We start from the raw sequence: 19,291 nt of genomic DNA, 5'->3' as shown, positions 1-19,291 counted from the left end.
CAGAAGTTATCAGGGCATCCCCAGCACTGTGATGGGGAGCGTGCTCGCTTCTTCGAGGAGGGGTCAGTCCCATGGTTTGGCAGGTATGTGCTGTACCTCTAATTGAACAGGATGTCTGGGACCCACATGTCACTTGGTAACCTGAACCATGAAGTGTTCAGGTTGCAGTTTGGGTTTTCCCTGTAGATTTGCCCACCATGCGCATTCACAAAAGTTGCTTGCCAAGGGAGGAATCAGCAGTAAGTTTTATCATTTGAGTATTTATCTGATAGCCCAAAATATCTATTCCTCCCACACTACCAGATGTCTAGAACTGCTGTTTATTTATTCATTACCCTTGTCAGGTTGCACTTGACTACAAAATCTGCCAAAAATTAAGGTGCAAAAATTTAATGGTTTCTGTGATTATGCGTCTGCGTCTAGCTGTTCTCTTTGCTTTGGCAAGTCATTACCTATGCTTGTTTTGCCTCAAAGTGCTAAAAAGCGGTCTTATTAAGCACACAAACATTTTTCGACCTTCTAAATGCAAATATAAAAACAGGAGCCTAAACTAACTTTCTGTCTGAAACTTAGTACTGTACCAGGCGTTGTGGCTGGAGTGGTGAAACTCTTTCCCTTGTTTCTAAAATAATTTGGGTCATTGTGAGTTGTCTTGCCCATCTCCAGATTTGAAGCTTATAAGGCAGCTTATAACAGCTCTGTAGTTTGTAGTTATATGTTTCCTCTAATCAGCCAGCCCGCGGACTCTACCAAGTGCTCTTCTATGTGCAGAGTACCGTTTTTGATTGCTGGGGGGTGAAGGGATAGAAAGTCGTCTAGCTCTTTGAATTACTGATGAGGTAGATGGTAACTGCTTCATGACAGGAATGACTATATCATTAGGTAGGTATTAGACGTCTGAGATAACCACCTTAAAATATTTATCTAACAAATATTAATTGGACATCTGTGGTTATATGAGGTACTTATGAATGTAAAAGGACATCTCTAGGCAATACCCAGGGCCCTTTAGAACGACGGTGCACGTCTGAAGCCATGGAAGAAGCAGAGCAATATGTAAAAAGCACATGTTAATAGAGTGCCCACTGCACATGTGAAGCCTGAGAGGGTAAGGAAACAAGACTTGTCAAGTCAGGTAAGAAAGACAGGAAAAATGAGCTGGAGAGCTGTCAGTCGAGAACATGGAAACCGGAACTAGAAGACAAAGACAAGTAGTCAGGAAGGGACTCCAGGTGGCAACTGGGATTTGGGGAGCAGTTTGGGCGATGAGTAAGGATGTGTTCGCAGTGGGCCATGTACTGTACTTTTTAGGTTGGAACGGATGGAAAGTAAAGTCAGTGAGGTCAGTGAGAATGGGGGATGTGGTTGATGAGTGCCGGGTTTCTAAATGCAAATCTGTGGATATGAGAATACAGATTTTGAAGAAGTGCTATTTTTCTCCCTCAGTTTTTTTTTTTTTTTCTCCCTGCATTACAGATGGAGGGGTAATGCGAAGTTACAAAGATTGGCTATTTAAAGAGGGGAACAAACAAAAGGCTGCGTGGAGGTGAGGCTGACAGAAACCCAGAAGGAGAGTTTGGGCAACAATTTCTTAATTAATCAGACACTTGAGTGTGTTTTTTCAAATGCCTATGTGCATAGCATCGGTGTGTCAGTTATGATTTGACTTGAACCTAAGAAAATTCCTTCTTGAATGGATATTTGTGTGGAAATACTTGTATATTTTTTTTTTTTTTGTTATCTGGAGTGCGAGCAAACTGCTCGGCCTCTGGTGAAGACACTATCAGAGTGTCTTGTCCTTATGTTGTTGGTGGAGAGGCATCCTCTGAGTGTCGTCTTCTCCCTGATGGGACCTGGGATCCAGTAACCAAGGGGAACTGAGGCTGCGATCATTTTTACTGTAGCTCAGAAGTATGCGGTATTAACATGTGCCTAAAGTTACAGAAACCAGTATTGTTCTCCAAAGGAATTTCAAAATAAGATTAAGCTGGAAACAATAAAGGAAAGATTATAAAAGCATCATGGTGGGGTTTTTTAGTAGGTTCTAGTAAAACAAAAATTCTGGCACCATTTTGAAGTGTGAGCTTCAACTAGAGTGCAGGGCAAGGGTCATGCTTGGTTGGGGAACAACTTTGAGTGAGGAAGTCAGCCCCTGTAGGAGTGAGTGTGTGTGTGTGGGGGGGGGGGTTGGGCGGCTGAGTTCACAGTGGAGGCAGGACCTGAGACAAATACGGGCAGAAACAGACAAATTACGGTTCTGTTTTTAAGGCAACCTGCAAATACAGAAAAGCAAGTTCAGAGGTGGGATATTCTTATAAGAGTTTTTGGGGGCACGGGAGGGAGGGGATGTTGCAGCTGTATACATTACATTTGGAAGATGTTGGATTACATTTTCTGCTTTGGGCCAAACGGAGCCGAGCTACCTGCTTAGACACTTCCCCACTCTTCCCATCCCCAACTAAACAGCTTTTGAAAAGAACAGACACTTCCAATTTTATTTTCTTCTTTTGTGGTATGAACTTTATTTAAAACCTGGAAGACTCTCAACCTTAACAAATAAATGATATTTTTTCCCTGTTCACAGAAAGTTTTGTAAATCACTGTTTGCTGGAGGAGAGTTAGTCTACAGACTTTGGTTCATTAGTTTAAAAAAAACCTTATTTCCATAAGATAAGCCAGAGCAAAACCTTTCATAGATCAGTGTGAAGAAGCTTTAGAAAAAAGATGGTTCTGTGTTTCCTGTTTTTAGAAATTTTTTTTTATTGTCAAGGAGACAGCATGAGGCACTTCACTGAAAGGTTAGCTTTGACAGTGTGTCGCTGGCTATCACTAAATTTCTCTTTTTAGGTGAGAGCAGTTGGATGCTTACTTACTTACCGAAGATTCATTTTTTGTAGTAACTGATAGGTGTTAAGACATCACATTAATTGTTTATTAAATTGGAGACTTGATTACATTGCTGTTGAGTAAGAATTTATTCATCCATTCATTTAATAAATCCTTATTGAATATTTACTTTGAGCAAGGATCTGGGCAAGATTGGCCTCAGGAGAAAACAGGACATTGAGACCCCCATTGCTTCTGAGGTGGTTGCTCAGCAATAATGAGTTCATCCCACTGTGGAGAAGGCTATGTTGTGAGCATTTGTCTCTTTTTGGCTGCCTAGCGTTTGAACCCCTTCCCTGTCCTAGAGAACTCTCTCTGGGTGAGTCTGGTGGGAGCTGGGGCTTGGCCCAGTGAGAATGCCAGAGGCCAGGTGCCGGGTCTCCCCGGGTTCAGGGGGAGGCAGCCTGTGATGGAGTATGGCCAATCAGACGTTGCCACTGAGTATCACTCAGGACTGAGTCTGGAGCCGGGGACCCACAGAAGCCATTCGCTTTAGAGCTTGTTCTTTTGGTAGTGACATCCGTACCCAGTGGCTAGAGGTGTACAGTGGGGACCAGCACATGCAGGTGTGCAGAGGAGGCAAGTGCTCCTTGGGGACAGGGTGCTAGTGGTGGGTGATGCCCAGCAGGGTGGCTTCTTGCAGGTGAGTGGCGGTGCCCACCCTCCAGCAGGCTCATTCTATTCTAGTAGGGGACACACTGCACGTTGCTGCATGAAGCCACAGCGGCAGCGGCGTCACACTCTGAGAACACAGGCAAGGAAGCACCCAGCCATGCCCGGAAAGGTCAGTGAAGGCTTTGTTACAGCATTTGAACTGAGCCTTGAACAAATAGTGGACTTTGCCAGACTCCTGCCTGGAGCAACTCTGGGGACTCTCGTTGATGGAGGCAGTCATTGTGCGTCTCGCTGGTTATTAGGGAAAGGGTGAATACAAGGAAAGTGAGCCGCTCTGTGAGCCAGCGTGTGAGCTTATGTTGAGAGAGGTGGGTTGCAGGGACTAGTGAGACATCTGATATATGGGGCCAGGGTCTGGAGCAGAAACAGAGTTGGAAACTATGGCAGTAATCACAGCTGACTTTTTTAAGGTTTTATTTGGGGAGGAGGGGAGAGGAAGGGAAGGAGGGAGCATGGTGGAGCAGAGGTAGAGGGGCAAGGAGACTCCACACTGAGCACGAAGCCTGACGTAGGGGCTCAGCCTCAGGCCCCTGAGATCATGACCTGAGCCGAAACCAAGAGTTGGACAGTTAATTGCCTGAGCCACCCAGGTGCCCCCAGAGTGAGGATTCTGATGCAAGTGTCTTGGCTCCAGAAATCGGATCCTTAAACACTGAACTCTTCTGCCTTTCATGAATGAATGAATGATTAGTTAATACAGATTTATATGAGCCATAAAAATGTACTTAGTAATGCATTTCAAAGTAAATAGTTATTAATAAAAACAAATTTTATAAATAATGAGGTAATAGCTTTCTCTTATTAGGAGAAGATAGTGATTAAGACAGGTATCTGGAAAAAAATATATATATATTTTAAATATAGGCTCGGGTTCCTGGAAGATAAGTTATTACAGCAACACATGTAGTCTACTGGTTCATAAATGAATACTGGATTTTTAAAGACTAGTAAATCTCTCTGATATGTGTTCCAAACAGCATATCAGACATCTTTATCATCATCCTCGTAAGATATACCTCCTTATGGGAGATATTATAACAATAAACAGATGTTAATTTTCATCATAATTCATGTGTTGGTCTAAAAGCTCAGTTCAATGGCTAAGACATATATAACAGTTGGAATTTGGAAATGCAGTTGAACTGGAAACCGTCTTAAAACAGGATTCAGTTTTTCAGAGGCACTGCCTCATCCTGAACAAATGTCTTGGCTATTGCTTTCAAATTTAGTACTTGGTCTGAATGATGAGCCTGAATTAGACCATAAACTCATGTACTGCTAGGTTTATACTTTGAAGTACAGGTATGGGCAAGTTATAAGTATTGGGAAACAGTCTGTCGAGAAGGGAAAAGGCCAGTGGCATGAAGTTGAATTAGTTGAATTCTTTCCAGACAGAGGCACAAAGAGTTAAGTGTTCCAAAAACCAAATCTGCCTAATAATTAAAGTCATTTATGATATTTAAAATATTAATCTGTTTCCATCCATGTTCATGTGTTGGCTCTTTCATTTATACTGTTAATATTTCTAGATATAAAATTTTCATGATTTTCCTTCCATATCAAGAATGATGGGCTATTTCCATTCGCAGAGCATCGTTAGAATGCTCAGCTGTGGAATCAAACCCCTTTGCCAAGTACAGGTGATGGATTTGTGGAAGAACCAAGGAACCAGTTAGAGTGTTGATTTTGAAGGTGATTGTTGTTCATAATTGTTAGTGGCCTTAAGTGTGAACATAGACTTGATATAATATGTGTTCAAAGGCAGTACTGACTGCATGTCCAGTAGCCTTTCTGACCTCAAAGTGCTTGTTAGGGGACCAGTAGATGCTGACGATGGAAGTGAAGATAGCGGGTTCAGTGAGATAAATAGAGTTGACATAAAAGTTTAGATGACTGTTCAACTTTTTCATTTTCTTTCCTTTTTCTGTCATTTGCCCACAGTAGGCCCTTTGTATTTTTAGCCCATTTATGCTTGTCTCTGTTACGGCATTATCTCATTATTGATAGAATTTTGCCTTACCTTTTAGGTTTGAAATAGTAGTATTGTTGGGTGAATAGGCATCATTTAAATTGACAACAGACAGAGCTATATGCATGGGTGCCTTTACTATAGCTTTTATTCCAAATGGCACTGTTGATACAACATTTTATTTTCTTTCCCTTTGATATTTCATTTGAAAACTCTGTTAGTCGTCCATCCAATTACATATTAAAAAACTTGCATTGCATATGAAAGTGCTGTAAGCCGGGTATGGTAGCTGTAAGGAGGTCTAAATCTTGTGGTGGTGTTATTTGTAACATACAAATAGAGCATTAATTATTACAATTCCAAGTAGTAAAAACTGAGATAAGATCATTTAATAGAAAATTTTATTGTAACCTTTTAAATTACCGTATCTGAGAGGTGCTAATACGTATGAACATACGTGCGTGTGTATTCACACAGAATATATATATGTACACATGTATATAAATACACATACACACACATCTATATATGTGTATGTATAAAAAACAAGAACAAAAGCTCTTGGGCCTTTTTGAGGATTAGCAGATGAAAATTTATTTATAATTGAAATGACCTTGGGTTAATCAAGAGTTAAGACCAGGTTTCTGAATGTCAGGGTAGGCATATTTTTGAGACCAAGGTATTCACACACCTTTGGAGACCGTTATAAACACAGCCCATTAGTTTTTGAAATGTTTCTATTTGGAGGTAGGCAGGTACAGAAAACTTGATTGCCATTTTTGTGTTCACTGACGGAAGCAGATATGAAACCCAGGCATATGATTTAGTAAACAAAAAAGAATGGTGATAGGGATGATTATAATTCACTAGTAATGCATAGAGTTTATTTTCAACTAGAATTTCACTCCTTTGTGCTAAGACTTTGCCTTTTTACTTTTACTGTCGTGACAGATTATTCATAAGCCTGTCTTTGCATCCTTGCCGGGAAGGTGCCCTCACAGCCTTCCTGTGATACCTGCTGGCATCGCTTATATACTTCCTATAGCCTTCGTGTGATACCTGCTGACATCACTTATATACTTCCTGTAGCCTTCCTGTGATACCTGCTGATATCACTATATACTTCCTGTAGCCTTCCTGTGATACCTGCTGACACCACTTATATACTTTCTGTAACCAGGAAGGATAGGATTTGTATGGAAGAAGAATTCTGAGGTGTATTCATTTTTCCTCAGGAAACTTAAAACTAAACTATGTTTTAGCTACATTAAAGGATTTTAAAACCATAGTTGTAATACTTTGGTCATCTTGACACAAATATTTTCATTTTTCTGGTTCTTTTCCAATCTCTGTTCATGTATGAATTTGTTTTACATATTTGGAATCATGTCTGTTTTTCCATTTAACATAAAGACAGTTCCATGGTTACAAAGTCTTCATTATTATACTTTCAATTGCTACACAGTAGGTCATTCTTCTTCTTCTACTTCTTCTTTCTTCTTTCTTCTTCTTTTTTTAAGTAGTCTCCATGCCCAGCACCCAGCATGGAGCCTAACGCAGGGCCTGAACTCGCAACCCTGAGATCAAGACCTGAGCTGAGATCAAGAGTCGGATGCTCAATGGACTGAGCCACCCAGGAGCCCCTATTTTCTTATAAAACCTTTTAAAGTATTTGCTGTGTTCTTTTCTAACTAGTTCATATTAGCATGCCATAATTATTTGAAAGTTTTATACAACTATTAATATTATTAGTTTTCTTCACACATGATTTTTGTTTTTACATAATCCTTCATGAATATACATGTATCTGTGTATATATATTATATATATATATATAGCCATTTCTTAAAAGTCAGTGAAAATTACTGCATAATTCATGATCAACAGCAGAAAAGCCCAAATTATATTGAGTATACTGAGTAGCTGTTAATTCAGCCTTTCAGCTGTTTTTTTCTCTATGTCATGTCACATTGCTAGTCTGATTTAACCTTTGATTACTATTCCGGCATTTCATATTTATACATGAAAGTTAAAATAAATACTATATTATATGTGCTGCCGAAGCGAGCACATTAAAATAAATACTATATAAAATAAAGAAATGAGACTTTGATAGTTCCAAAGATTTATATTGAAAACCATTCTCCTGAAATAATGAACTTATATGAACTTAAAGGCTGGTATTGAATCTACATTAGTATAGTAATAGTACAAATATTTAGGCACTTATTCTCAATGTCTTTCATCTGCAACAGTTACCAAGAAATTGAATAAAACACAGAATATACTAAAGTTTGTTGGGAGGGTGGTATTCAAGCATATTATAATATATCTGACTTAGGGCTTGTAATAATGTGTGAAATATATTGAATAGTGTTTTACTTCAGAGCTAACATTCATAGCCTTAAACATATTAATCTCTTTCTCTGTGTATATGTATGCATATTTATTTAGCCATAGGTGTATCTTATTTCTGAATCTTAGTTTCTCCTATGTTTATAAATTTTCAAAGTCTATTATTACTCTCATTGTCTGAGTACCTAAGGGTTATATTTCTAGTATTTAGACCCCAAACTCTTCATTACCATGGTGTTTTAGTTTTTTAAGGGCACTTAAATTTTTTTTCTTTTACATTAGGTAAATTGGATATTATATACACCCTCTTGTTTTGCTGACATATTTTATTTTCCGTCTGCTACCTATGGTATGTATAGTGAAAGCTGTTTCTATGCCTCTGTGTTATCCCTGACTGCTTCTGGGCTTTTCCCTTCTGGTCACCTTTGCAAATCTGCAAATTTCAGGTCAGCTCCTGGTATCACTGAAGACCTTTCTTGGAGTCTTCAGCACTATTCCATGCGTAGGTGATAAAGAGGTTAAGTGGATTCAGCCAACATCTCTCATTCCTAATAACTCCTGAGGAGAAGAAAAAAGAGAGTAGTTAGAAGAGTAAAATGTCAGGTTTCCGAAAATACCTGCATTTAAAAATTGTCTTTTTTTTTTTAAATTGAGATGATCATATTGTATTTTTATTTATTTCTCCTCTTTGATAATGTTTCTTTAGGAACTCCCCAGAGTCCTTCTTCTTCATCAGCTGTCTAAGCAAGAAGGTGCATGGACCATACTTCCATTGTTACCACAGTATGTTTAATTTGAAATGTGTAAATTTTGACATTTCTACCTGAACACTCCTATGCTCCCTACTTTTCTTAGTAAGAGTCAAGAAGTAAAGTAAATTTGAACTCTATTTTTTATGACTACTACATTACCCAGATTTCTTGATTCTTTTAATTATGAATGGCTTCTGTTTTTAAATATGTTGCTTTCTTAAACGCTAAAATGTCGATAGATTTGATGCTTATATTTGGAAATTATCCACCTTCTGGACTGGTGTTGTTATGGAGAGAATTAACTTTAAGAACTCTAGCTGTTTTATAAACCATTAGTATCTGGCTTTCCCATAAGCTAAAACTATACATTGAAAAAAAATGTAGGGGAAAAAAATCTAGATTTCTTGCCATTTTATATGTCTTTCATTCATTTCTTTCTTATTAGTTTTAAACCTTATTATAAACTCATTTTATAGAAGTGATTACTATAACCTATTTCTCTTTGTCAGCTTTTCTGTAACATATAGCAGAAATTCATCGTGGATTTTCTTCTGTGAAGAGGAGACAAGAATACAAATTCCAGAACTCTTAGAAACACTCAGAAGATATGACCCGTCAAAGGTGAATACAATTTTAATACCGGTATTTATCTACTAGAGGAAATGCTTAAAAGAAGATTTAATTTTGATTAAGAGGTTTTCTAAACTAATAAAAACACTTAATTTAAAATTTAAAAGAATGAAATAATAGTTGAATATCTAGAAGCAATGCTAAAATAATTCTTTTTGAGGTTTTTTATAGCTTTTGGAGGGATAGAACTTATAATGAACCATTTTTAAATGACAAAATCTATTTATATGTGTGAGCAGTTTCAGAGAGTTAAAAAGCTATAACCCAGAGTTAAGAAATAAGTTTAAATTGCTTATTTCTCTTTGTCAACAATGACCACACATTATTTTAGATGAGAAGTATTTCTTGGTTGCCAACTATGTATCAAGCACTATGATAGGGGCTAGGACAGACAAACAGGATCTTGATGATGTGGTTGATACAGAGTGGCCGGAGAAAACAGACCATTAAGGAAGAGATGAAAAGTGAGAGGTCTTACAGTAAGGGAAATACAGGGTGCTGTCAGAAGCACTTGGCAGGGCATCATCAAACCTAATCTCTGAGGGTCAGAACAGGAGGTGACCTTTAATCTGAGTCCTGTAGGATGAGTAAGAGTTAAGAGGAGAGAGAGTATTTTAAGCAGAGGGAACAAAATCTGAGAAGGTCTGGAAGTAAGAAGGGGTACTTCTTGTGTTAGAAATCTAATGTTAAAAAAAAAAGTCCAGTGTTACTTTCTGTATCCTTATCTTTCATATTTTCAGATTTTATTTTGGGCAGATATGATATAGCAATTGGATCTTATTTATTTCTAAGTCCCTAGCACTGAGCAGAGTGTTTAACACTTAATACGTGGTCAATGAGTATTTGTGAATGACTGATTAACTCTGTAATGTCCACTTTCCCGCTGGGCTATGTCGTGTCTCAGGAGGATGCCTTGGAGATATATGGAGAGTAATCAGGCTGTTCTTTTCTCTTGGAGAAGCCCGGGTTATACCCAGACCACCATATGGAATCCTTTAAACTTAGAATAAGTAGAATTGGGCCCTTTCAGGCACCACTGGACACCTGCCCCACCCCTATTCTGGTCCCACTCCAGAACTAAATCATGTTTAATGAGAATGTGGGGAAAGAAAGGTGGCTTCTGGGTGCCTGCTTGGTTTATTGATGTGGACGAATAATGTTGGGCAACAGTAATCATTCTCAAACACTGGAAAGTTTGTTAGCTTAACAAAGCCACTGGTTTCGATGTTCTTTAAAAACTGCAGAAGTCCATTATGATTTCTCTTTATGCTTTTGCTTTCTGGAAAGATACAGATATAATTGAATGAGAAGGTTTTTAGGTTAAAAAGAAAAATCCTTCAAAGGAGAGAAGAATTATAAATGTGTCCTATCCTGTCTTTTCAGATGATGCTAACCAGCATCTATGTATTTTGGCCATGTTTTGTGTAAAACATTTGGTAGGCTGTTATGTTTCCTTTTGACTTGAGAAAAACTCCTAAATCCTTTTTAGAATGTAGGAGTTTTAATCTCCTTCTAGTGTTCATTTCACCTGGAGATTATTTTTCCATTATCCATAGCTCTAATTCTTGGCAGAAGATGGTGACTCACTGTGCTTTTTAATGACAATTGGAATGATAAATTTAAAAGTTCAAAACAAGTTCATGAAAAGCAAGTACAGAACAGAGGTAAAATGAGATGTTTTCCCCCTCTTTTCTGAACTCAACCTTTAAAAAAAAAATCTAGGATGCTTTATTTCTTTTGAAACTAGCATTAGGAAATAAAGATTACATAATGTTCAAGTTAGCTCAAACCAGTGTGCTTTTTTCCCCTACCATTTGAAATTTTAGGAAAAACAAAACTGGCTCTGATAGTGATACAAATAAACTATATTAAAATAATAATTATGTAGCATGTTAGAGCATCAGTTTTTTTTTTTTTTTGGATTCTGAGATGTTTTTCCCCTTCAATATCTTTCTGTCATTTATGCAAATTTACACTGTTATACAATATTTTAAATGGAAAATTTAAATCTTTATTAAAGTAATCTTTGTTAAATTGCCTTTCTAGGTGATTTCTGTAAGTTTCCATATCTTGCTGGAGTCTTTCTTTTTTTCCTACTGTATGGTTTTATTATGAGTGTGCATTTGCTGAAATGTTTTGGTATTTTTTTTTTTTTAATAGAAGTGAAGCACGGGTTCTGGTAAAGAGTAATTCTAAGATACTAATAGAACATTGTCTGAATTGTTATTTTACAGTTTATCTTGTATAATTGTCTTTACTGTAAAACTATTAAAATTGTTAAGAAGGATGGGGGAGTGCCTCTTTCCACAGATTCTGTATAAATTCTCCCTTAGTTTATATAGTAACCCCTCCCCCCAGTATTGGAAAACAATCTTGTATACTCGGTCATAGTTGGACACTGCCATTAGGAGTTAAAACATAGAAACATGTTCTGTATAAAATTATGTTTGCAGCAGGAAATTCTAACAGTGAAGGATTAGTGAGAAAGGTACTGAAAATCTCCTGAATTACTTTATTTTCTTTAAACAAGCTATATTGACATGGTATGTTAAATGTGATGATTTTCGTATTGGGTAATGTTTAGCAGTTTGAGAAAGTCCTATGTCATTGATTTTTTTTAAAAGATCTTGAATTTCTATCTTAAGTCAAAGCCATTTACCTTATAATTATCCCTCTTGCCCAGTGATGATTTAAAATATCCATAAAATGTCAAGAAAATCGTGATGTAGTTGTATAAGCCAAGCACAGCGTTATGTTAATGGGTTGCACATGTGTTGACCAAAACCAGGGGTCTGGGAGGTATTTGGGACACAACCACAAGCAGAAGAGATAATCTGGTGTCCCTCCTGTTTTTGTTTTCTGATAAGGAGCAGGGAGTGAGGTGGGGTTGGTTGGATAACAGAGAAAATATGCAAAACGGTTAGCATTTAGGGTGCTTGATTTAAATTAGTTTCTCTAACAGGGTGGTTGCCATTTGAAGCTCTCCTGGGCTTGCTCCATTCATTTAACAAAAACTAGTGAGCACTTATTACATATTCGATCTTCTGGTGGGGATATAGCAATGAGCAAAATGGACGGTTTCCCTGCCAAGGAGGGGGGTATTCTTGTGGCAGGGGAGATAGGCAAGGAGCAAAAATGCAAACAATGTGTCCAATGGTAGTAAGAGCTACAGAGAACAAGAAAGCAGAATGAGAGTGATAAGGGACAGATTGGGGGTGGGCTTACTATTCTATATAGGGTATCAGGTCACTTTTGAGCAGAGTATGAAGGAACCAAGGGAATGAGCCGTATGCTCCCTGCTCCTCTACCAAACTCCCTACTGCATACCCCCAACTTGTCTAATCAGAACCTCAAATTCAACATATGCCAAACTGAATTCTTAATGCCTCTCCCATCTTCAGTCTTCCTCATCTCAGAAATGGCATCATGGTCTGTCCATTGGCTCATATAAAAAAACTTAGGACTCGTGACTGATTCCTCCTTTTCCCTTAAGTCTATGTTGGCATATCCCATTGAGACTACCTCCAAAATACATCTTCTTCCATCCTCTCTCCCTATTTAATACTGTCACTCTGGTCCAGGCTACCATCATCTCTTGCCTTGACAATTATTAGTCTCCTTGCTGGTCTCTTGGTTTCTACTCTTGCCATCCAAATAATCTAGCCTCTTGGTAATTCAGATCATACCACTCACCTGTTCAAAAACTCCCCCCACAGCTAAGATAGCTTCACTAGATTCAGCATTTTAGGTTGGCAGGGATTTTCTTCTATCACTGTAAAGATGTTGTTCCATTGTCTTTTACATTCTGTTGTTTCCATTGAAAATTCAACTGTATGTCTTGTTTTAGTTCCTTTAAAAGAAATGTGTACCCACCCATCTCCCCTCAAGCCACTTTTGAGATTTTCTCAAACTTTGGTCTTTTCAACCAACGTATGACTCTGTGTGGTTTCCTCAGTACTTTATTGGTGTTTGTAGAGCTTCTTGAATCTATGGTTTGATGACTTTTGTTAGTTTTAGAAGAATCTAAGCCTCTATTTCTTCAAATGTTGATTCAGTTCCATTCTCTTTTTCCTCCTATTCTGGCCTTTCAATTTTGTGTGTTTTAGACCTTCTCACTGTTTCTCATATTGCTTTTATTCTCTTTTTCTGTATTTTCTTCCTTTGTTTTCTTTTTGTGCATCAAACTCCATGTTTTTTAGTGACTTACTACCTTCCAGGTCACTAATCCTTCCTTCTCTTGTGTCTAATATCCTTTTGGATTCCGAACTTCAGTTATTGCATTGCTCAGTTTTAGAATTTCCATCTGACTTTTGTTTATTATTCTAGCTCTTTGGTAAAATTCTTCATCTTTTCATCTATTTCCTTAAAGATATGAATAACTTTTTTTTTTTTTTTTATAACTGCAGCATTTGACTTATCTGTGCATCTCTTTCTGTTTCTCATTTTTCTCTTTGTTTTTGTTCTGGTGCTGTTTCTTGGCATGCCTGGTAATTTTTCACTAAATGCCAGATATTTTATGTGAAAAATCAAAGAGGCTGTGGATGATATCCCTACATACAGGAGCACTTAATATTCTTCTGGGTTGTAGACCTTGTTTGGGTCCGTCTATTTACAGACCCCTTTCTCCCTGCAGACCTTGCACCTGGGCCTTGGGCTCCCCAGCACCACTGCTGAAGCCTTTGGTCAGCAATTAGCCTCTCTACTGCTGCTTTCCACTTGGTTCTTGGTTCTTTTCTTGTTTTCTTTTTCTTTCCTTCTTTCTTTTCTTTTCTTTCTTTTTTTTTTCTTCAGTGTAGGAGTTGAAGGGAAATCATGCAGAATTTGGGGCTCATTTTTCTGGATCCTCTTAAATCTCTACCTTCTGGGCAGCCTCAAGCTCCAACCCCTCTCTCAGTCCAGGAAGGCTGCAGAGTCCCAGCTGCTGCTTTCTGTTGTGTGCCCTTCTCTGTTATGGGTAAAAGGCTTGAGGGGTACAAGGCGGTGACTACAGGGTTCCTACGGATGGGCTTCCCTTCTCTCTTGGATATTTGCCCTCATCTACTCTCTGTCTGTGTTTTCTGATGCCCTTAATTGTTTGGTGTAAGTATTTTCTCCAGCATTCATACTTGTTCTCAGCAGGAGAGCAGGTCTGAGCCAGGCTATTCTGTTGTGGCCGGAAGTGGAAGTCTTCCACTGCACGTGGGGTAAAGTCTGCGTTGCTTTCCCCTGGGCTGTCTCCTGCCTGTCTCTTTCATACCCTCTCCCCATACCTGGCATATTCTAGCACACTGGACTTCCTTTTTAATCAGATGTATCAAGGCTTGTTCTCGCCTTGGGACTTTGTAGTAACTGCCTTGATGGCTCTTCCCCAGATTTGTGCATAGCTGGCCCCTTGGTATTATTTACTGTCAGTTCAGTTGTTAGCTCATGAGAGCTTTCTCTCTCTTTCCAGGGGAAGTCCCCAGGCGTTCTGTTTTATTTTCATCCTAGCACATTGCAGTCACCATCTGACCCTACTTTATATACTTATTTTCTGTTTCCCCACTGTTGTGTAAGCTGCGTTCCCACTTGTGGAATAAATGTCAAACGTTAGTTGATAACAATAATAAATGTTAATCAAATGAATGAATAAATGAATAAAATAGGCACTAATTCTGGAAAGAATTTTTCAGATTCTTTTTTGCAAACCTCAGTAGTGGATAAAGGAACACAGTTTTCTTTGCCTTATTGGTATTTTGATAAGGAATTTTCTGTAAAATACCACTTTTATGTGTTTATGGCATAATGATGACTAACATTTTGTTCATCCTGTTGATATACTAAATCACTCTCTTTGTAAAGATTATGCCATGTTTGGGCGCCTGGGTGGCTCAGTTGGTTAAGCAACTGCCTTCGGCTCAGGTCATGATCCTGGACTCCTGGGATCGAGTCCCACGTCGGGCTCCCTGCTCAGCAGGGAGTCTGCTTCTCCCTCTGACCCTCTTCCCTCTCGTGCTCTCTGGCTCTCATCCTCTCTCTCTCAAATAAATAAAATAAAATCTTAAAAAAAAAAAAGATTATGCCATGTTCATTATCATAGAACGTTAATTATGTTTTTGTTAAAATTCTTTAGAAAGTAATAATCTATGCTAATTCTCTATCACGCAGAATATTTAATTAACTAGAATTAATGATATGACTTTGTTTTTGGTCTTATATGATATGGCTTTTTAAGAAAGTGTCATTTATTTTTAGTTTTTATTTTTTTGGATGTACATTTGAAATACATTTTACTTTATTTTATTTAAATTCAGTCAATTGACATATAGGGTATTATTAGTTTCAGAGGTAGTGTTCAGTGATTCATCAGTTGTATATAATACCCAGTGCTCATTACATCATGTGCCCTCCTTAATGCCCATCACTCAATTACCCCATCCCCCCACCCCCTTCCCCTCCATTAACCCTCAGTTTGTTTCCTAGAGTTAAGAGTCTCTTATGGTTTGTCTCCCTGTCTGATTTTGTCTTATTTTATTTTTCTCTTCCTTCCCCTTTGATCCTCTGTTTTGTTTCTTAAATTCCACATATGAATGAGATCATATGATAATTGTCTTTCTCTGATTGACTTATTTCTCTTAGCATAAATACCCTCTAGTTCCATCCAGGTCATTGCAAAGGGTAAGATTTCATTCTTTTTTTTGATGGCTGAGTAATGTTCCATTATATATATATACCACATCTTCTTTATAAGAAAATGACATTTTATATCTTTATTTAACAGGAATGGTTTTTAGGAAAAGCATTACATGATGAAGAATCGACAATAATTCACCATTATGCCTTTTCTGAAAATCCTACAATTTTTAAATATCCAGACTTTGCTGCTGGCTGGGCCCTTAGTATTCCACTTGTAAACAAGTAAGAATTTATTAGACTTTGTGTGTGTGTGTGTGTGTGTGTGTGTGTGTGCGCGCGCGCACGCGCGCGCACGCAGATCAACGTTTATTTCACCGAGTACTATAATTTATAGCTCTCAGGTGAGTTTTGCAGCGGGAGGCAGTGTGTGGTGGAGTGGGAAGGCCTGGAACAGGAGCCAGTACCTGAGGGTCTTGCTTCTGCTCTGTCATGTACTGGTCCCCTCAGACTGATTACTCATCTGTTTCCTATTTTCTCTTCCTCACCTGCAAAATAAGGTGAGCCCACGGGAGGGCGTATAAGTGCTCTGAGAACTCTATATCCACAAGTGTTATTATTATTATTAATAGATCTAGTTAACTATAGGTATGACTTTGATCGTCAGAAAAAAGACGAATCTGTAACATGCCCAGGGGTGGGAGTTGATGACAAATTATGTACATGGGTATGAACGTTTAAACAGGGGCCGGGCAGGAGGGACAGTTACCAGAGGCTCTGTAGACATTCGTACCTAGCTATTTGAGCGTATAATTGCAGTAATGCTTTTCTCAATGTGAAAAGTAAAGATAAGTCGTAATTGAGGAGAAATAGGATTGTTGACAGGCTCTTAATTCGAATGCCTCAGATTAATTATGATGTGTGTTTGTTCTTTAGGGAATAGAAAGTTGATAAAGCAGTTGTGGCCTTTCTATCATCAAAGATAGAAGGGTGTCTGTTGTTTCTTACATTAGGTGTGCTGTTTCTAGGGTTTTTAGTGTTGGAAAGCTTTTTAGTCCATTGTAGACATACCAGGTAGTAGTATCTTGTCATTTGTGGCTGGCCAGCACTTACTGACTACTCCTTTGACATTTGAAAGTTTTTACAGCGTGAGACCCTCCTTCCCAATGTAGAATCCAGAAAAGGACAACACCAGCACCTCCATGTTATATAGCCTTCCTTCCTACTAGACAGCAGCTACGTGAGGTAGGCTCCATTAGGTTGGTATGCTGTGGAAAATCTGTTTTGGGAACTGAGTTATATGGAAAAGGAGACAATGAGACAATGCATGGTGGTCCTTTTGGCTTGAGAGGTCACAATAGAGGAGGGGTCAGGTGGAGGCTAGCGGCTGAAACAGTAGCTTCTTGATGTCGCAGCTTCCTGATGGTGGCAGAGGCCACAGCTCCTCAGCTACCCTTTTCTGTAGTATCAATCTGGAGGTTGTTCTTGGAATCTCAGCCTAGAGTCTCTTTATTCAGACTTTCCAGTAATTCTGTGAGCCATCTGTATGCACTAATAAGTGTACTTTGTGCTTAAACTGGCTAGAGTGGATTCTCTATCTCCAACTAAAATGTGTGACCCATGGACCTGTCCTAAGAATACTGGGCAAGGATGCCCCGCCCCCAGCCTGTGCCCAGGCATGCATAGGAGGGCCCACACATTTTCCCTGCTCCGTTCTTGGACAGACTGGGCAGGCAGGGAGGGGGAGCGAGAAGAGAGAGTTGTCATTCCCTTCTGAAACTGCACTGCCTGGCTCTGCTCTCTGCAGGAGTGAGGGGAAGATAATTCTGTTTCAGCAGGCCTGGGTCATCTTTATTTTCAAATGAATTAAGCTTGGGTTTGCTGTAGCTTGAAGACCAGGACCCCTCGGAACACTCTTTTCCCACTATATCCAGCAGCCTGATGTTTGGGCCCAGTCTGGCTACCTGTGTTTAGCCTGGACTCTCCAGAGCCCTGAGCAGCACATCCCAGCTCCGGAGCTGTTCCTTGTGCCTTCCAGATTCTTCGCCCTGGTGGTGGCCTTCCTCCCCCCTGTCCGCACTCTCTGTACTTACCTTCATAGCCTGGAATTACGTGGCCTGACTCCTCTACACGACTTCCGGTGGCTGTGGCTTCTCTCACTTGGGGGTTAGAAGCTCTTCCTAAGTCTGTTTGTCTTCCGTTTCCTGGAGAGCCAAGTCCCTTGAGAGAGGGACAAGCACAGCTATAAATTGTCCTATGCAGTACTCTGAGCACAGATGCTACCTTCTTCCCCCGAAGGTTAAAGAGAAACCCACAGACCTGCAAAGATCCTGTACAGCAAGCCTGGAATATAACCATCTCTCTGAAGCCAGTACAGCACCCTTCTCCATCCTTCCCTTCCCATCCAGGAGGCCACTCATCCAGGAGACAAATCCTATAGTTTAGAGAGTTTCACTTCTTTCCATCCCCCATCTGGCAAGGACCTTGGGGGCCCCTTGATGCTGGATTCAATTCACCTTTTACTGAGTTCGGTGTAATAAGGAACTTAATTATTGCTTTCCTTTTATTTATTTTTTTTATTATGTTATGTTAGTCACCATACATTACATCATTAGTTTTTGATGTAGTGTTCCTTGATTGATTGTTTGCGTATAACACCCGGTGCTTCATGCAGAACGTGCCCTCTTTAATACCCATCACGAAGCTAACCCATCCCCCCACCCCCCTCCCTTCTAGAACCCTCAGTTTGTTTCTCAGAGTCCATAGTCTGTCATGGTTTGTCTCTCCCTCTGATTTCCCCCCCTTCATTTTCCCCTTCCTGCTATCTTCTTCTTCTTTTTTTTTTTTTAACATATAATGTATTATTTGTTTCAGAGGTACAGGTCTATGATTCAACAGTCTTACACAGTTCACAGCGCTCACCATAGCACATACCCTCCCCAATGCCTATCACCCAGCCACCCCATCCCTCCCACCCCCCACCACTCCAGCAACCCTCAGTTTGTTTCCTGAGATTAAGAATTCCTCATATCAGTGAAGTCGTATGATACATGTCTTTCTCTGATTGACTTATTTCACTCAGCATAATACCCTCCAGTTCCATCCACGTCATTGCAAATGGCAAGATTTCATTCCTTTTGATGGCTGCGTAATATTCCATTGTATCTATCTACCACATCTTCTTTATCCATTCATCTGTCGATGTACATCTTGGCTCTTTCCACAGTTTGGCTATTGTGGACATTGCTGCTATAAACATTGGGGTGCACGTACCCCTTCGGATCCCTACATTTGTATCTTTGGGGTAAATACCCAGTAGTGCAATTGCTGGGTCGTATGGTAGCTCTGTTTTCAACTTTTTGAGGAACCTCCATACTGTTTTCCAGAGTGGCTGCACCAGCTTTATTGCTTTCCTTTTGACTAACTTTTAAAC

General features: G+C 39.2%; 1 protein-coding gene across 1 annotated transcript in view; it reads left to right on the top strand.

The window, feature by feature from the left end:
• B3GLCT (beta 3-glucosyltransferase) overlaps positions 1–19,291 on the top strand; it is a 116,582-nt gene that overhangs the window by 34,207 nt on the left and 63,084 nt on the right. The window contains exons 5-7 of the mRNA XM_025875089.2: positions 8,592–8,668; positions 9,147–9,258; positions 16,007–16,143. Of these exons, the coding sequence (XP_025730874.1) occupies positions 8,592–8,668; positions 9,147–9,258; positions 16,007–16,143 (326 nt within the window). The remainder of the gene's footprint in view (positions 1–8,591; positions 8,669–9,146; positions 9,259–16,006; positions 16,144–19,291) is intronic.

The sequence above is a fragment of the Callorhinus ursinus genome, unplaced genomic scaffold, assembly GCF_003265705.2.
Source record: "Callorhinus ursinus isolate GAN/ISIS: 27379988/994484 unplaced genomic scaffold, GSC_fseal_2.0 scaffold7, whole genome shotgun sequence".
NCBI classification, from domain to species: Eukaryota; Metazoa; Chordata; class Mammalia; order Carnivora; family Otariidae; genus Callorhinus; species Callorhinus ursinus.
Note: the sequence above shows the minus strand (reverse complement) of the source record. Positions and strands in the feature narration are given on the sequence as shown.